The sequence below is a fragment of the Lethenteron reissneri genome, chromosome 40, assembly GCF_015708825.2.
Source record: "Lethenteron reissneri isolate LAM-NWPU_2019-01 chromosome 40, ASM1570882v1, whole genome shotgun sequence".
NCBI classification, from domain to species: Eukaryota; Metazoa; Chordata; class Hyperoartia; order Petromyzontiformes; family Petromyzontidae; genus Lethenteron; species Lethenteron reissneri.
The window spans coordinates 10,548,599-10,568,829 of NC_083818.1; the positions used below are offsets into that span (position 1 = coordinate 10,548,599).

Below are 20,231 nucleotides of genomic sequence, written 5' to 3' on the forward strand. Positions count from 1 at the left end.
TTGCAAGCATACATGTGATATTTTATAGCACACTAATTTTCAGGAATTATTTTTACTTATGCAAAACGGAAAAAAACAGTTAATCACGAATTCATGAAATTACCTTGCCCGTAAAAAGTAGCTATCACAATTATTTCAATGTAATATTTGGCTATTAACTTCAGCCACAATCGGAGGAAGTGGGAATATTTCTGGATGTATAGCATCCACTGAAATGCAAAGCCTTTCTATGGCAGTTTAGCAATGAGCAATTCCTAAACTAAAGTTCATCCTCTTTAGGGCAATGTGTTTGACAAATGTGTTTCTTTTTTTGTTATTTTGTACTTGCACATCATTGCAGGTCCCTCGATTTACAAAAGGGATGCCGTTCTTAAAAAAAAAAACTAAAACATGCGGAAAACGAAATTGCGTAAGTTTAATGATTTTCCCACTTCCATTTATTTCTAAAAGTTTGGGATGCGTTACGGACAGTCACTCCAACTCTACTCTTTACCTAACAAATACACACCTATATCACTTGTCACAACACAGAAAAACTACAATAGAGAACATAAATAAAAAAAAATTATATTAAAGTTAAAGCTAAAAAAAGAATTAACCTTATCGGGGAACTCATAAAAAGATCCGCATGTTGGAATGACTGGAAAGTTAAGGTGCTGTCGAGATACTGAGACGCTGTAGCGGATGGATGACTCAGCAGCCTCACGGCTTGTTCTCGTTTGGTCTCGTGATGCACGCAGTGTGAAATTTGTCCACGCGGAAATTCGATTTCGTGAATCGAAAAGTGTCCGTAATTTGTACAATTTGCGTGAGCGCCAAATTTCGTGAACCGAACGTTCTTAAATCGAGCGACTTGCCGTTTCTTATTCCGCTATCGTTAAATGAACAACGGGGGAAATTGAGTCAATTGTTGGCCTCCCCAATGCGTCTATTGGTACAGAACACCCTTAGCAGTGTCTCTCTTAACTCGCGAGCACGTAAGCCATACACAATGGGACTCAGCCCTTGAGCGACGCCAAACACCACGGTTTGAAACAGCATGAGGTTCTGCACCACGGGACTGGTCATAATCAAGAACGCGTTTTCGATATAGTACAGAAACATCGGCATCACGAAAAAAGAAATCTGCACCAAGTGGTACATGACGGTTTTGCGAGCGCGCTTGTTCGCCATGTCTAAGTTCCCGCTGCGCTTTCCTTCTAAATAGATGCAGCAGTAGCAACCGAAATTGATGAGGATAGCCATCACGATGGGACCTAAAATGAGAGCCGTTACCAGATCTCCCATTGCCCCAGGGGGGTCCATTACATCCAACGAGCAAACGACCGGCGAATTAAGTTCCGATGAATTTTTCTGCAGTAGATTGTTCATCATTCGAAGTCCAGGCCATACGATGGATAAACCAACCACGCCGACGATGATTTTCCAATACTTCTCGGTCGAGCAGATTTCATTGTACCTCAGCGACCAGCAAATAGCCACGTATCTGTCCACCGACATCGCCAACACGCTGAAGAGTTCGTTGTTTAGGGTGGAGAAGAGAATCAGGAAGTAGACGGCGCACATTGCCCGGGACAGCTGATACTGGCACAGGAGCAGTATGTAGAAAACGACCTGGATGGAATTGAAAATCACTTGGCTGATGATGAGGCTCGTGAGCAGAAAAAAACGAAGCTTTTGTCTCAGAGAGCGGCTCTTGAGCATGAGGTACAAGACTAAGCTTGCAAATGCCACCGACAGTAGCCACATGGTTGAGTGCATGGCTACCTTCTTAATGTTAAAAGACTGGCTGATGCTAGTGTCAGATGCAGATGTGAAAGACGTATTCTTGAAAGAAGCGTTGTATACAAATGCACCTTCTTCCATTGTAGATCGTCTGTGAATGGTGGCTTTCACATATTTGTTTTCCATTCTTGTGCCTGGAACATAAATCGGTTATTAATAGGCATCAATTTTGCAACACTTGAACAAGCGACACAATTTGCAGTTTCATAAATGTCACGAGGTATCATGAATACCAAGCTGGTGATTACATTATAGATAATAATTTGCAATTATTTGTTAATGCACTGCCAGGTTGAAAACTTTACCACACCATGTCGGACATAGCAGTTGGTGGACCATACTTCACCATGCTGGTCAATGTGAACTGGTAAAGGGAAGGGGCTGAACGGAGGTTCTCTGATAACGCGTGTTTTCAAAACCTCGATTTCTATATAACGCTATTAATGTACGAGGGAAGACATTTTTACAACGCGGAGGCAAATTGTAACAACGCGGTTGAGTGAACAGATCTTCTTCGTGCGAATTGGAATAAGCAGATGTTTGGCTGCCTCTGCGTAGCATCACACATGGTGGGTGCTGCTGGATGCTTCTGGATGCTACCCACGTGCATCAAGTTTTTGTTCAGTCTGCGTACGCATCTCACGTGTTATCGCGGACTGAGATTTACCCCTATTTAAGTTATTATAACGCGATGTTTCCATAACGCGGTGTTCTTCGGGAAAGCAACTACCATATTTTTTTTTCTATCTACGTGGCTTTACCGAAAGACCCAAATAATAACTACCATATTATATTATAACACGTATAACCTACAACTCTAATTGAACTCGGGCCGATGGATAAACGCAGTGCCTCTAGTTTGTATAACAATTACTATTTTTTTAATGATAATTGGTTCTTTACCCTTCTATCTGGCAACAAAACTGACACCTTTTTACGAGGAGTCATGTTTGCAAAGACCGCAATACCTGCAGTCATAATACTGCAGGTATTGCAGCTTTCACTGTCTCGGGTGTGGACCAATCAACTTCAAGGACAGTGCACATTATCAGAGTTATGTTCTTTTGTTTGTATTATGACTGCAGGTATTGCGGTCTTTGCAAACATGACTCCTCGTAAAAAGGTGTCAGTTTTGTTGCCAGATAGAAGGGTAAAGAACCAATTATCATATTTTTACTGGCAAATGAGGTTTCCATAGTATTTTTTTATTGTTACGTACGAATTTCTCTTACCTGATATGAATATGATCAACACTTGATGTACTCGAGTAACAAGTTGGAACGTCCGCTACTGTCGTATTGTGCGTGTGATTGAGTCAAGGGCTGGCCAAGTAAATTGTGAGGTGCTTCGTTTAATCAAAACAATCCCCAAAGATGTCGCAGGAGCCAATGTTCACGATTGTGTGGACCGGGTCAGTTTTATGCATTCTCTAATGATCTCCCATGATATTTAGCAGCCTGAGCAATTAGCAATGTGTCACCAAGTTCCCATGGGATCGAGCCTTACTTGCATCTTTTTTGCAATGTAACAGGCTAAACGTGTGGCAGTGTTGTTGTTTTTTTTGCAAATGGAACAACCTAGAATCGTGAGCCTAATTAGAGTGTGAAATGAGTAGGGCTCTTGATACAGACATATGTATGTTGGTATACACTCGTGGCATTAAAAATCATGACAATTATAAAGCAATCGTACAATGTAACACTTCAAATGAAGAATGCATGGATTTATATGTACAGTAATTGCAACATGGGCACATTTAATGTAATTACAACATGGAAGCATCAACTATGTTTATTATATCCCTGCGTATGATGAAAATGTGGTCAGGACCTAAATGCCAATTTGTCGAGGTCTGCTCGCCACGAGAGGGCTTCATGAGAGAATTCGTTTAGTTTTGCTGTCACAGTGATTTGCAATGTTGGCCATAGTTTTGTCACTTGCACTGCAGGCTTGTCTTTCAATCTTCTGTTTATGACGAAGAGCTTGCCGAGAATGAATGGCAGGCGTGTTGAGAGCGGTGGCAATGCGGTGAAAATGTCGCGGGTTTCCACAAGAGGGCAGTGTTGCAGTTGTTTTAAAGCTCTGTTTTGTTGAGCAAAATACATGCGAAGGAAGAATGGGCGGGCCACGGAGTTGGATACCGAGAGAAGGCAAAAGAAGCAACGCCAGCAGAGAAGATGGCAGGGATATGACGTAAAACAAACATTGAAAGCCACTATAGGCACCAAAGCAACTAAGGAAATTAAAAGGTCTTTGTCCAAGCAGTGAGAATTTAACAAACTTTTTTCCTTAACCAGGCACTGCGTTTTATAGCTCTTTTTTCAGAAGCGACCTGGTTACAAATGACAGCTCAACGAAGTGGAGTGTCACGTGGGCGTTTATAGCAGCAGCCAAATACTCTAAACGCGCGTTTCTAAATGTGGAGGGAAACACCCGAGGAACCGGAAAGAAATCCACGCGGACCACGGGGAGAGAGATAGAGACACAACACTCCAAATATACAGGGGTCACGGTCTGGATCTAAACCACGACCATCCTGTATGCCAGGCGAGGTAGTTAACATCTCGCCACCACGGCAGACAGAAGCATTCATTAAATTCGGTACTCTAAAGGCCACACAGTGATAATGGATAGTACAACTACAGGGAGATTCATAGATAGCTCACGATTGGAAGATTTTAGGTGCAGTGCTGGTTTGACTTGAGCCATCATTCATTTGTTATCAATAAAATGTGTGCCTCTTCATGGATGGGGGAATGCTGCTATAGTGGAATGTGTGAGTCCCACTGGAAATGCAGTTGAAACAATGGTGTACATTTTTGCAATCACCCCACATCTGCCTCCCCCCTCCCTCAACAGTCTAACTGAGTTCACCACAGTTGGTCAATCAGCAGGTAACCTATGGGTGGGGTAAAGTGTGGGTAAGTCCCACCTCATCCAAGACGTTTGGCAAGCGTGGAAGATTCGACCAAATAGCCTCTGGAGGAGCGCTCTAGCTTCCTTAAGTGAAAATCCTTGAGCCAGTGGTCAATCAGTGAAGTGGGTTTACCCCTCATGTGGGAATGTGGAGTTTCCACCCTCGGCAGCTCAGAGCTGGCAAGGGAGCTGGGCATTCGCTCACTGCTCTTTTGGCAACAGAGACACTGAGTTGGAGTAATTGGTGGACTGTTCCCGCACCTCCGATTAGCAGGGTTGGCTATGTACATTGCGAAAGAAGTTCAACGCACCTATATACACAACAGGCAGCAAAGTCGCACGGTTTGATGCGATGAAATTTAAGATATAATTACTGTTTATACGTGAAACGTCAAAGTACAATTGCGCCTCTAAATACTGTTCAAAATTGGTGTGACATGCACATTGTATACAGTGTATGTTTTATATACCAGGGAAGAGATGGTCATAGGGGTAAGGTGTTGTGCCTGGACTTGAACACGTCTGGAGGCAGCGAGTTCCATATTGTAGGGGCAGCAGAGGAGAAGGAGCGACCTCCCCACCCAAAATGAGTCGAGATTTGGAATTTCGTTCGGCGTTTTGCTGCTTGATTAGAGAGAATAGGAACGGAAGCCACGATGGAGATCGAGGGCGTGGAGGGGAGTAGAGGGAGATGAGAGGGGAGCGGTATGGTTGGACGGGATCATGGTAAATCTTAGTGAGGGCAACCTTGAAGTTGATGCGAGATTGGATCGGGAGCCAACACCAGATATGAAGTATTTGAGGTGATCTGCCACCATGTGTTGATGAGCCCTGGTTAAGTCAAGACCAGTCCAAGTTTCTTCTTGGTTCTTTCGGTAAAGTCACGTAGAAGGGAAGTAATAAAATTATAAAAATAAAACATAATAAAACAATTCTCACGACGTTTCGGCCAGAACGCAAGCAGCCGTCCTCAGGTGAAGACCAGGTCTGTCGAGGAGACAGCGTCTACGTGACTTTACCGAAAGAACCAAGAAGATAAATCCCTGCAGTCACGAAAGCTTTAAATCAAAATTTACAGTCCAAGCTTTTTGTTTGAACTATGTTTTTGTTAATTTGGGGGGAAAAAATATCTACAATTTCCACAGCTGGATTGAATGTTATCAACCTACTCGTGTCTAGTGCTTAATGTTATTCACTTTGAATAAAAACCCCACCCACGTCTCCCCCTCCCCCCCCCATCACGCTGTACGCACACTCCAGGTAAAACTGTGAATATCACCTTGACGACAGTTACATCCCCATGGTTTTAAGGGAGTGGCGATATGCTTCAGTCATCGGACATGGCCTGATTAGGGTGTCTCGGTTGCATTTCCCGCACAGCTCTTGCACATCAGAGCCATTCAACATTCACGGGTATAAACATTGTCACATGTTCTGCTTGGTTGATATTAAAAAAAAATTTAACGTCACGATTTCCTTCCATGTGATGTATCGGGTCTGCAGTTAACTTGCTTTGTTTGAATAAGTGCGGTTTATCCTCATGAGAGTTATTTGGAAAATTGCTGTGACACGTCGAAATGCGTGCGGGTTTGTCATTCCAAAAACAACAACAACCGTACCCTATTCACGAATAGAATAAACACGTTCGGGTCCATTATCATTTTTCACATGCATGTAGGACGCGGAGTATGTTTGAAGTTAAATTAAGCTATACACGATGTAGTCCATGCAATTTACACACATTTACATTCAGAAAAAGATGGTTAACAGTGGAAAAAAAACAATGTTGTACAAATGCGTGCCATGGAAAATAAAAACAAATCTCTTTTGCAAAACAGTAAATTACTCAAATTGTACGATTCAATGTTTAATGCAATAAGCTGGTCTTATTTTATGTTTAATAATTGGCTACCACAAGTATTCCCCTGGTTCACATGTATATTGTCAAAATATAAAAAAATCATCTAAAGTACTCTCCAAATATGAATGTATATTTTTACAAAGCATTCATTTTTTAAAATCATAAATTACTTATTCCACGAGCCACACTTATTCCTCTTTGGCAACGAATTGCGAGAAATTTCCAGATGTTGTCTTGTCTCTGTTTTTGCTAGCAATATAAACCCCCATGCCCTATTAAATCTTAAGCATCCTTGCACATTGATACATGTCTTCACGACATATTAAGTTTGTGGACAATCTAATGTTAACGTGTAAAATACAATACACATAGTACGGCCAAGATTGCTGCAAACAAAATATAATATTTGGCGATATAAACGCGCAAAAAGCATTTAGACACACGTGCTAAATACATCTTTCTAGCGGTCGATATGTTCGCACCTTCTAACGGATACAGCAGTCTCAAGGCACTCATTTTCGACGCGTAGATGATAATAATCATAGCAGCGTCAAACTCCGAATAAGTCGAAACATCACTCCCGTATTTCGGAAAACAGACCTCATTAGGCAAAGCTGAAACACGCATTGGATAAAGCTGCGTCGGGCAAGGTTTTCCTGTATAAAAAAAAACAGAACAAGCTCATTCTCATATAACTGTATGCATATATCCCGTCTATATCTGCTTTGTCATCTGACTAGCGTTTTGTCAATTCAATGGGGGTTTCCAAAACCAAATCTCTGCTGAGGGGGCTTGCACAAATACCTTAACGAATTGTGCAATTCGATATTAATATCTTACCACTCTCACACACCGATGTGGATTAATTCGAGATTAAATGGGCCCATACTGAGCTGCATTAATTATTGGTTTCATGCGAACGCGCCAATACACAATCGTTGGTAAATCAGATGACACGATTTTTCTGACGTGCTGGGTTTTTTTTCCCCCAAAGAACCTTGACGCAGTTTGAAGTTAAACGTCGCATCTAATCGCAGAGTTTGGTTACGAATTTTCTTCTTGACCTCAGCGGTGAGTAAGTAATAACATTTGTAATTATTGCGCACTCTTACGAGTCCAGTCCGTAGCACATTGAAGCTGGGATGTTGGCTATCAACAACAAGGCAACTCCTATGACTAATTGGGAATGGGACGCAAGCGTAGGATTGATCACCCTGTCGCTGGCCGCCTTTGGGGAGGGTGTATAGTATGAAAGGCCGAAACACCCTAGGACCCAAAGGTTCACTACTGACGATGCGCTCCCCAAATGTCACCAGGCTCACTGTTCATGAACTCTTGGAAGTGCTTGCACAAAGCATAGTAACATCTCATCCTGTGTTCTTTGGAATTTGAGCACTCTTACGAATCCAGTCCGTCACACATTGAAGCTGGCTCTCTGAAACAACAACAACAACAACAATAACAACAACAAACACTGTTTTAGAGTCTGTTGCGAAACTGGCTCCGACTCAGGGATGGATGCCGAACACGAGCTGCTAGCTGGAGACCCCGAAGTTGCGCCACCGCATCGCGCGATGTTTACTCGTGGGAGCAGCAGCAGGTCACCGCCAGCGACGGAACGTAGCCCCAGTCGATGTCGGTCTGTTGAAGCTGGTATGCACTTGAACGGCGAGATAGGACGGAGTAGATAGATGGAGACTCTTAAAGACTAGTCGGCATTATTTTTACGCAATTCTGTATTTAATAGGTTAGCCAGTGCAGCTCATCACGTATTGAACTCGTGATCGGATTATATTTCTGTTTCCGACGAGCGCCAGCATTTAACACCGGCGGTGACCTGAAGGACAATAATCTTTGGCACGTCGTCAAATACCCGAATGCGTGGCAATTTAATGTGAGCTTAGGCTTTGTCGGGTGGTGGAGGGGGTCACGGCAAAACAACAAAAAATGTGCACGGACCATGAAGTGGCCTAACAAAAATATTAATTATAAATCGTTAAATCGTCTTGCGGACACCTCGGTCGTAATTTCAATCGGCGTGTTGGTGTCGACAGCGTTCCCTCGTCCTTCGCGAGAGCACACTTCCCGGAGGTGCTCGGGAACAGCTAATTTTGTGCATGATGATATTAAATAAATACGCAAATAAACTATTAAAAACATAACGTTATTATATCACAACAAAAATGTAACTCGTTTTACGTACACAAAGTAACAAAAATATACTGTATATATATTACGGAATTAAATGCAGAGTTTATAAATTAACTTGCTTTAAATAATGATGATGTGCATTACCACTTCATCTTATCACTTTATCGCTCATCACTTTATCTCTCGTCACTTTATCTCTCATCACTGTAATTCTCATCAGTTTATCTCTCATCACTTTATCTCTCTTCACTTTATCTCTCTTCACTTTATCTCTCTTCACTTTATCTCTCGTCACTTTATCTCTCTTCACTTTATCTCTCGGCACTTTATCTCTCATCACTTTATCTCTCATCACTTTATCTCTCGTAACTTTATCTGTCATCACTTTATCTCGCATCACTTTATCTCGCATCACTTTATCTCTCACCACTTTATCTCTCATCACTTTATCTTTCGTCACTTTATCTCTCGTCACTTTATCTCTCGTCACTTTCTTTCTCTCGCTCTCTCGATGCAGCCGTGTCGAGTTCCAGATGCGATTCGCGGATAGCCAAAATCGCGGATGGCAAGTTCGTAAAAAACGAGCGAATATTGAACGTCGTTCATTTCCATTCGGGGTCCCTTTCCTGCACACGGCCCCTGCCTTCCCACTTGTCATGCGCACGTTGTTGTCGTAGTACACACATCTTGCTGATATGGGTCGTCACTTTTTGGAACTCCCCCCCCCCCCTCCCCGTGTAGGTTGCCTGGCTTAGTTGGGAAGTAGTAGAGATCTCATGGACTAATTTCTTTGTTGTGAAAACTTTGCTGTTGTATGTGCTTTTGGTCTTCGTGCCATTACTTAATTTGTTCATTAATTTTAGATGTTGCTTTGGAAGTAGTAGGGTTTTCATTGCTTCGTAGTAGCTGTGTATGGGATTTGGTCATATATATAATTGATGTGCAGCATTATGAGATGCCATTCGCATGAATGATGCAATTTAAAATGAAAGTAGTATTACTACACTGATTCTTGGCTTCCTTAAGAGAGAATGTGGACTCGCTACACCGTTTTGTTTTGTTGCTATTTTATTATTGTTCAACCACAGTTACGATTGCACAAACTATTGAACACACAGATGAGATTTTTTTTATAAACATACATTTTTATCCATGATATAGAAGCAATTATCCTAATGTACTTGCGTTACACACACATGTGCTTATACAGTAGATTATATGTGTTAAGTCTCCTTCGCAAAATTCACAATTACTTACGCATAGCTAATGCGTTACATTCGACTACAACTTACACATGTCCATGGATATCTGAAACCCGGCGGTTTTTACAAAGCACCCGCAATAAGGCCTCTCTTAGCTCATCTGCCCTCAATCCATACACAATGGGACTCAAGCCCTGAGCGGCCCCGAAGACAATTGTCTTGAGTATTAACAGCGGCTCCACGGTACCCTCTGCAATGGTGAAATAGACCTTCTCCACATAGTACAGAAATATCGGAAGGACGTAAAAGGAGACCTGCAGGGAGTGGAACATCACCGTGTAGCGGGCGCGCTTACTCGCGACGCGAATGCTCCCGTTTCGCTTCCCTTCGCGGGAGATAAGGCAGTAGCACACGGACAGGACCACGATGGATATCAGGATCGGCAAGACGTTCAAGAAGTTCACGATGCTCCTGACGATGAGCGACTTCGCGTTGAGGGAGTCAATGGAGCAGTACGCGAACTGACCCGGTTGATCATCCTCGCTGATCATCGGCGTTGCCAGGCGCAAGACAAGTTGCAAGAGAGACGAGGAGGAGGCCATCAAGACGACGATGGCGACGACCTTCCAGAACCTCTCGATGGAGCATATCTCGTTGTACCTGAGCACCCAGCAGATCGCCACGTACTTATCGACCGACATCGCCGCGATGCTGTAGAGTTCGCTGAAGGAGGATAGGGAGAGGAATGTGAAGTACACCGTGCACATGATCCGGGAGAGCTGGATTTGCTGTAGCTCCAAGAGGTAAAAGAAACATTGCATCGTGTTAAACATGACCTGGCTCAGGAGGAGGGTGACGAGCAGAACGAACCGGAGCTTCTCCCTCAGCGAGTAGTTCCTCAGCATGAGGTACAAGACCAGGAACGTGAAGGACAGTGACAGCAGCAGCATGGCGGAGAACATGGCCATCTTTTTGCGATTTGATGACTGGATGCTCGTCAACTGGGACGCGTTCGTAAGCAAGCCGTATCTCGAAGAGGTATTCACCTCCATCGTGGGCCCAAGAAGGCGTGGAAATGATGACGGCTCGAAACGTATTACTCTTGGCTAGTTCGCCATTCTATTGGCAGCTTCAATGATTTTCCACACACGGAGAACCAAGTTCTGCAATGCAAAGATGCATTACATTAAATACAACAAGTAGCATTCACACCATTGGAACCTCATTTGCCAGTAAAAAATATGATAATTGTTTTTTTACCCTTCTATCTGGCAACAAAACTGACACCTTTTTTACAAGGAGTCATGTTTGCATAGACCACAATACCTGCAGCCATAATGCAAACAAAAAACATAACTCTGATCTTATATGCAGTGTCATTGAAGTTGATTGGTCCACACCCGAGACAGCTTTTCTTAGAGCCTAGTCTCACATGGGTTGGACCAGATGACGCCAAAAGGCCTTTTGGCGTCATCTGCATTATGGCTGCAAGTATTGTGGTCTATGCAAACATGACTCCTTGTAAAAAAAGGTGTCAGTTTTGTTGCCAAATAGAAGGATAAAAAAACAATTATCAAGTAGCATTAAATTTATATGATGGAGCGCCTTTCAGGATTCAGGCCCCACGAAGTACTGTTCTCAACAATCCCACCACAATAGTGTATGTCCATTCAGTAACTCAAAATTGCAACTCAGATAACATAAACAGATACAAAAAACATCTTATTGCTCATGGATGCAATGATAACAACAGCATTGTTTTAATGTTGTTGAAATTGAGTAATTATTCGATTGTCTCAGCATCAGGGCAGGAGAGATGGAATCTGAGATTGGCCATTATGAGATGTAAAAAAACAAATATGAACATTAAGAATAGGTCAATATTAACAATACTTTAAAATTTTATATTTTTTATTCCAACTTTTGAAAAATTTAGCTTGTGACGATGATGTTTGCAATACGATATAATTACCTGTTTTTTTCACTTAAACTTGAAAAAAGTTTGTTGCATCCATTAGTATTACTGTCTGCAAGACAATCAGACAGAACAGCCAAGTCAGAGCCAGATCAAGTGTAACGAAAATATACAACTGTGCCATCACTATGGAAATGAAAATTCACTTCAATCTGTAAAAAAAAACTCAACACATCCTTCAACAACTCTCTTGCCTTACAATAAAAAACTATACAACAGGCAACGTTTTGGGGAAATTACCCTTCTCTCCAAAAAAATCCTTTTTCAAAAACATCAGTTTTTTATATATTGTTTTGCCTTTCAAGGCCCACGATGTTATTGACGAACACGTTGAGTTTGATTGGTATGTGTACTTGTGCACAACTGGAAACGTCGACCAATATCACCCAACGGCAGCACATCGATACAAAATAGTAAGGGGCCTCATACGCATTCCCAAGGGACACCACAAACAGGTGAACATCAAAGATGTCGTGGCCAAAGCCGTTGGTGCCTCCTCACCTCGCCAATGCTTTGCACCCTCTGCAAGACACCGCAACTTCTGCCCGGTGCCAACGCCACCCTCCCAGATCTGTCCTCACGGTATCACACCAGCTGGTCTTAATGTCTTAGCGTTGCGCCATTCGGCCAAGCGACCCATGCCAATCCCGGCACCCTTGTCCCGCCCAGTGCGACATTTGTTTTTTCTTCTTCTTTTAATAATCATACCTACAACCCTTACCTACCACGTTCTCTTCCGGACTTACGTATTGCTCAGAGCTGTTTTATATCTGAGATGGGAAGTTAGCCGATAGACGGCAGCTATTTAAGGGAAAAGAAGTGATGTAAAAGAGTGAACAGAAATCAATGTGACCCTTAGAAGCGAGGATATGTGTACTCTGTTAGACGTATTTAAAGCACTGATGGACAAATATAAAGGCACTCCACACAATGGTTTGTATATGGAGCGAAAAAAATGATTTGCCAGGTCAGATTTATGTAGTGTGTTAATAAATGTATCATTCATTATGAAATTATTATATTGCATTTGGAACTGCTTGGTTGAAATGTTGGGAATATAATTCCGATAGATTTTTACTTTGTTTTAAACAAAGCTTGAGTCATCTTCAACAGCACACGTGATGTGAAACGTTAACCAGTTTTACTTTTTTGCAAATATACGCTTTTTTTCAGTAAACCTCATCCAATTAGCATTTTTGACATTCAAAGCTTCCCAATAATTTATCTGATAGGTATGTGCTGCCTCTGCGCACACGTATTGTGCAGGCAAGTGCACGGGCACATTTGCTGGTACTAGAATTTTGTTTTCATATCCATTCACTGATAAAACATGGACAGTTTTGCTTTGTCTCTGTGTGAGTTTTGCATCCTGGGTGCCGTGTGTGTGTGTGTGTGCGTGCGTGCGGTTGTGTGTGGGGCTGTTGGTTGCAGTTCTTAGCTTGATCTGGCGTGGTCTGTAAACATCAACACTTGGTAAACTCAGGTGGACAACTGTGGCGCTGGTCATGCCACTTCTAATGGTGAAATTCCAGTTCTATTTTAGTTGTTTCCCTAGTTTTGGCCCCAATTGTACTGTCAGCAAATATTCATGAGATGGAGTATCAACATGCTTAAAAAATAAGACAAGTGAAAAATATAAATATATATTATAATAATCCCACGAAGTGTTGTGAATATAAGAACAGTAATTAATATATTACTTTACAATATATTACTTTACAAATGTGCTAGTATTATTGTATGTGTGAGTAAATGTGTTGCTTTCAGACATACTAGGTTTATTTTATGAATACTAGGTTTAGACTTTTCAATTATGTCAGTGGGATTTTGAAAAAATTAATGTATATTGCACAGTGAATGGAGCATGTCCCTCGCACTGATGTTCAATCATTTTCATTCCAGATTCTACCAATAGGTGGAAGATGTATCACGCGTATGAAGAGAGTGGCGTTCTTACATCACTGCATATTCGAATAGCATGAAACTGATTTTACACGCGTGTCCTCTCAGGATATAAACATACGTGAAGTTTATTAAAGAACGCAGTTACAATATGATGACAACTATTCATCGGGGCAACGTTTACATATGGCTATAATGGCAGCAATGAGAACGTGAGTGCTTGTGACAATTACAGAATTGGAAGGCCAGTTAATACTTCAACGCCAGTAAAAGTTGCGGGGTTGATTTTGGATTTCAGATTACAAATGTATAGGAATTAAGCACATTTAGTATCACCAGTCATGGGGATTTGATCTAGAACAGGGTATTCAATGACCCATGACTATCCAATGACCCATGACTATCCATAGGAAGCAGAGACACTGACCAATGTGACCAAAATTCCTCTGACAGCGGACACAAAACACTAAACAAAGAGCCCCAAAAATATGAAATTTCAACCCCAGTACTCAATATTTCTGAACATTACATTGCTCTCGTATATGCGGGTTTCTTAACATTTTTGTATGTCAACTGATGCACTTTTTTGTCTGTGCCTTGTTGCTGTACTATAATGTAAACAATTGTCTGTTTATATTAATATGGATATATGGTACATTGACAGCAAGCATACATGTACATTGCATACAGACCACCACACAGTTAGATTTTTATGCATTAACCAATACTTAAAAATAAATGTATTACAAATACACAATGAAAATCTTATCCAAAAAACACTGCATCAAGCCACTCAACCACTTAACCATTCCTATTAACACATATAAATGCTAATAATAAGAAAACATAGGACAGTATCTCATGCTTGTTATTAGCAAACATGGAAGTGTATGATATGAGACCACATATCAATCTTTGAGGCACTTCAAAGTCAAATTAGGTGAATCCCTGCATTCTTCCGTAAGCCCCACCGAACTCCGTGCTCTCTAATGCTAATGAATGCATTTCCCCAGATGTTGGAGAAGAGGCTCAAAGAGGGAGCCACATCCATTATATTCTCAAAATCCGTCGTGCAGCAAATCATATCCCTATGACTGCTGATACCTCCGGTTTGCTCGGTTGGTTAGGTACGGTGCGAAAGAAGTTCAACATACATACACACAAGCACGTCCGCTAGCATGATAATATCTCCATTGCTCATTGTATATACCGCACTTCCCACGCAGTGCATCTCGAAGAATGATGCGGTAAGGGGCCCCCCTAGTGGCAGCTGTCCCTGTGCGATGCAAGGTAAACTCAAAAGCAGCCTTCGAGATGGCATTAGCCTGGCAATCGAGGTCGATGTTGCTATGTGGCGGATTAATTTGTTTAACACAACACGGCACACTTTACGCTGTCGCGTAAAGCCACGTATACAAGCTACCGCTTAAACACACATTGAGCGGCCGTGTCAACACAGATTGTGCTGCCGTGTAAAGACAGCTGTCTCTGCGACCTCTGGTTTACACAACACGGTAGAGGGCAGTGCTATACCAACTGCGTTGACACGAACAGTGATGTTCGTCGAATGGCAGTGACACCGATATTGAATTCTCAGAATGTATTCAAATTAGGCGCAAAACTATATTTGGTGCGGTGAGTTTTTTTGTTCGTGTGTGCAGTCACTGGTGACCGAGCTGAGGACCTAATGGAATGAATTTGCCACTCAACTTCCCTCTTCCGTAAAATAAATTGCTTTCATGGGAAGAATGCTCCACAATTCATGATGGTGATCATAGGAAAAATGGGGATGCGGATAAAAAAATGTATTGTGATCTTGTGAATAATAGGAATTGTGGGTAATGTGACTGCACATAAGAGGGACTTCTTTGGTCTCACAGGTTCGCTTGCTGAGGTTATTCTACAAATGTCTGTGCATGTTGGTCGTTTAATATTGCATACACGTTTAGGACCTTTATCATTAACATAAGTACAAACTCGAAAATTATCTGCTGTACAACAATGCAACATGTTATGTTTGCTAAATTCCCATGCAGGTTGGTAGGGTAGGCTTTAATTGCGATAACAGACAGTGTTTTACAATGAATGCAGTAGTAAACATTTAAACTCTAATATTAACATACACACATCATGCACCCCTTTAGTACGCAATGTCCATGTTCTTGTGCAATTAAAAATAATGGTTCATACCACCTAAAAAACACTACATTTCATGCACGCAATTGTCCTCTGCTTATTGCAATTAAAAATCTCAAATACATGTGCGTGTTGTGTTCTTGCATCAGTAGGTGCGAATATGCCTGCACATTCGCTTATTTATTATTACGCATTTAATTGTCATTTTACGTAACATTTAAAACGTTAATCACTCTTTAGAATAGCTAACGTTTATTAAATGTCACTTGCTGGAATAATGCATTGTTTTTTATTGATATATTCTAATGTTTTAAGCAGAGTAACGTTGAAAGAAAATTTTTAAAAAATGTTACGTAGTTTGAGCAAGCTCCAGTTAAACAAACACACATTTTACCCACCGTATACATTACAGAATTGTCACACGAGGAACCGATTATAATAGTTGAATAATATAGTGCGAGAGTGCCACTCAAAATTCCATTTGGTAATTTTTCAAGGTCACACATCATGGTTTTATTTATTTGCCTGTTAACCGAAGCTCCGTGAGTTGTGAGATAATCCCTCAATGTTTAAAACCATGGCCCCTGGGTGCACGAAAAAAAACGGCTGGGCATCGATTATCAGCTCACATTAAAATCCTAACAAACAAACCAAGTTCACGAACCGAAATAATCCAATTGATCTCTGATCCCCATCGTTTCTGCATCGCTCTGCTCTTAGCTCGCTACATTCTTATGTGTTTTTCTTTCTATCGTTTCACTACACGCATTAACCGTCTCTGTCCCTCCTGCCATATTACTTGCATATTACGACTGGAAATGATTCCCAAATCCTCCTCGTAAATAATGTTTGCTTGGGGTCGCTAATTGGGCCAGTATCGCCACTATCTGCTGCAAGTGCTTTAAGGTGCCCATTGCGTTGTTATTCTACATTTGAACACACGGTTCGCCGTCTGGCGTGCATACTGGGCGTAAAGGTAACTGAGTCCCGGGCCAAGCAGAGCTGCATCACACTTCTCTTGAGTCCAATCGCCCAGCACACTTTCACCAATGTAACACACTCGGATGCACACGCTATCACAATTACAAAAGCGCACACTAGCGCACAGGCTATTATTATACGAAGGCGATCCATGGGCTGTCAACCGCATACACTCGGAGTAGCTAACGAACGCCCCCAATGGATGGCCACGAGATTCTTCTGTAACACCTCGAACATGCAACAGCAACGCCACGAACATGCAACAGCAACGCCTTTGCAACCATCAGGGCCAACAGGGCCGACATTGCAAGGGGTTGCTGGAGCAAATCAGCTGTGCCCGGAGCCTGTTCCCGAATCTTCCAACGCTCTCCCACTTCGATCCACCAAATCCGTGCACCTGAGTGTACCTCGGACAAATGGTGCTTCAATGGGTGATGGAAGCGTTAAAGACGTCAGGTGCCTCGGTTGTTGATCGAACCTTTTAGGGCTCGTCTAAAGACGCATTCATTTCCTCCCGTGTAAAGTTGTTTGCCTCTTAGTTTGAACGTACGTTTTTTGTTTGTTTGTTTGTTTTACTTGCAATCTGGTGTAGAGTGCTGTGAGGCCTCGTGTGAATAGCGCGACGCAAAAAACGAGTTTGAAACCGAGTTTTTACGAACTTAGCTCTGCAGGCGGAGCGGTGGCATCCTGGACACGCAGACGGACGCCTCGCTCGCCTCGACCACGCACATCAGTGGGCACAGACATCGGTCCCCTGGCACCCGGAGGTGCATTCTAAATTGCCCATTGATGGCGGCTTCGCCACTGCACCAAAGGTCCAAAACGTCGAGCGGCCAGCAACACGCATCGTTGTCGTGCTGTATCATTGTCATGCTGTATTGTTGCCATGTGAAATCATTGTCATGCTGTATCGTTGCCATGCTGTATCGGATGAGGATTTCAGGACACTTCTTGGATTTTGCAGTGCTTTGGTGCTCTGCGCTATGAATCGAGTAATCTCGAATTTTGAAGCTCAAATGAAAGTCAGATTGATATTTTATTTTGGCCGTGAAGGATTCCAACAATTACGTTACCACATCACAATGTATTTGCATTTGAAAAGCAAAGTGATGGTTACAACGTGGTTTTTCCTTTTTGGGAATATGCTCTTCTCCTGGGAAATTAAACATTTCAAGAAGGATTCCAATGTATCTGCACCGCAGAATACAATGCGTTGCTTTTGGGAATTCAGACCACTCCAACATCACTCTGGCCTTTGACGCGTATCCACGGTGCCTCTGAAACATAATCCATCGTATGTGCTAGAAACACACGTTTGTGTTTATTAATGTCTTCCACGTGTACAGTCTCATTCACGTGGCTAAAATGTAACCAAAACGAGACGTGGACGACGTGACACTAGAATGTACCACGTGTACATGATTCTGCAGTTTACGTTTGAACGGTGTTCATATATGGTGGTGTACTAAGCAAAAAATATAAATATATTTTGAGCGCTTGGAACTCTATCCAGTCACGACATGGTTTTGTAAAGAACACGTGATTTTTTTCCTTTCGTCATTCCACCGATGACATGATCAAAGAAAATAGTTGATCGGCATTCATTACTTAAAATAAAACTTTGATGATGAATGATCAATGGATATGCTTCAACGTAAACATCGCTTTAGCTGCTAATTATACAACAGGAGGACATTTGTGCAGGATGTTTTTTTTTAAAAGCGTGTACGCCTGTTCTAGATGTACAGTAGATTAGATGGAAAGTCACTTGATGGTAATGAGATTATACAACGTTGCAGGCGATATTATGAGTGCAAAGTTAAAGTAGAATGTGTGTGTGTTTGCAGGTCGTGGGGAGCGGTAGTGTAGTGGTTAGCGTGCTGCGCTGTGAACCCGACCACCCGGGTTTGATTCCCACTCACGGCCAACACCTGTGACGATTATCTGAACCGGTCCGGGGCCTCCTCTAGGTGGTCTCAGCCTGAAATGAGTACCTGGTGCGGTGTGTAAACATCGCCACTGGGGAGACAAAGGCGGTCAGACGTGGTGCTGGCCACCCACCCCATCGTGTACCGTTTTGGCCTTCATAGGTGCTCGCTAACAGCACTTGCCCCTACAGTGTGTTAAGGCTATACGGGGGATCTTTGTCTTTGTTTGCAGGTAGCTTTTATTGGCCTTGCTGAAGTGAGCACTTGATGTAGGTACAATTCCAACACTATATTATCGTTATAATTCAGAGGTGGAATATATATATATATACACATGTAATCAAGCAGCCAGCAACACATAGCACGATTGAAGGTGTAATAGATTGTGTGTTGTGAATCGAGCAAAGTTTATTATTGGAACTTGGGAAAATAAACTGTGGGAGGGAATTCCGAAGTTGAGCATTGCGAGCAAAGAAGTAGAACGAAAAGTGGGGTAGACCTGCAGTGGTACCCCGGTACGGAGGGGATGAAGTGGTCTGCCTCGTAGAGTCCTCAACATGGGTGGAAGAATAGTGATTGAAGTTCAATTGCGGTGGAGAGATGTTAACTCCTTCGCCTGGTATGGAGGAGGTCGTCGGTTTGATTCCCGACCCTGACGCCTGCTGCTGTATATTTTGAGTTTGCATGCTCTCTCTATCCCTGTGGTCGCGTGGAATTTTTCTCCGGGTCCTCTGGTTTTTCCCTTCCACATTTAGAAGAAACGTGTTCGTTTAGAGTATTTGGCTGCTATACATTTCTGCATGATCAGCCACTTCGTTTTTGCTATCATGTGTCGCCAGGTCGTTTCTGAAAAATAACTATATATCTCAGTGTGCCTTACATGGTAAAATAAAAAAATATAGTTTTAGTACAGTTTCATCGTTTTAATAACCATGGTGGTAGTGAAAAAGAGTGCTATGAAGGTAACTGATCACTGTGGAACGAGTGGCCGGAGTGAAGCAGTGAGTGCTGTGATCGGATTTGTTTGGGGAATAAATAAATAAACATACAAGCTGACATTTGCAATTTTTGCATAAATATTTCTCACGAGAGAGGGTTATTTTAGTTGGCCTGAAGTGTGTGTGTGTGTATGTGTGTGGGCTTCCCGCACACACAATAATACTTAGCGACTGTGCTTAAAAAACTAAAAAGACTAATGCAAACCCATAGAAGAATTCCTCAACCAACCTCTTGCATGCAAGCTGGCCTGCATGAAGACCAACCTGGTTTGTTTTAGACCGGGTGATGTGGAAAGCTCACCAATACAAGTACAGGACTGGAAATATCTGGGCACGGGTCCCACATAAATTAGGCCACCTTAGTAGGACTTCCCAGCAACAGAGGTTGCATTGGCT

General features: G+C 42.3%; 1 protein-coding gene across 1 annotated transcript; it reads right to left on the minus strand.

Moving 5' to 3' along the window:
* Positions 1-903: 903 nt before the first annotated feature.
* On the minus strand, positions 904-3,094 carry LOC133352371 (olfactory receptor 51F2-like). The gene is made up of 2 exons (XM_061567966.1): positions 3,018-3,094; positions 904-1,919 (listed from the first exon to the last, which is right to left on the minus strand). Exon 2 carries the CDS (start codon positions 1,909-1,911, stop codon positions 904-906), a length of 1,008 nt encoding a protein of 335 aa, XP_061423950.1. The 5' UTR covers positions 1,912-1,919; positions 3,018-3,094.
* Between the last annotated feature and the right edge of the window lie 17,137 nt (positions 3,095-20,231).

What these genes read in the sequence shown, in the direction of transcription:
- LOC133352371 (XM_061567966.1), bottom strand. Translation starts at nt 1,911, where the DNA reads ATGGAAAACAAATATGTGAAAGCCACCATTCACAGACGATCTACAATG.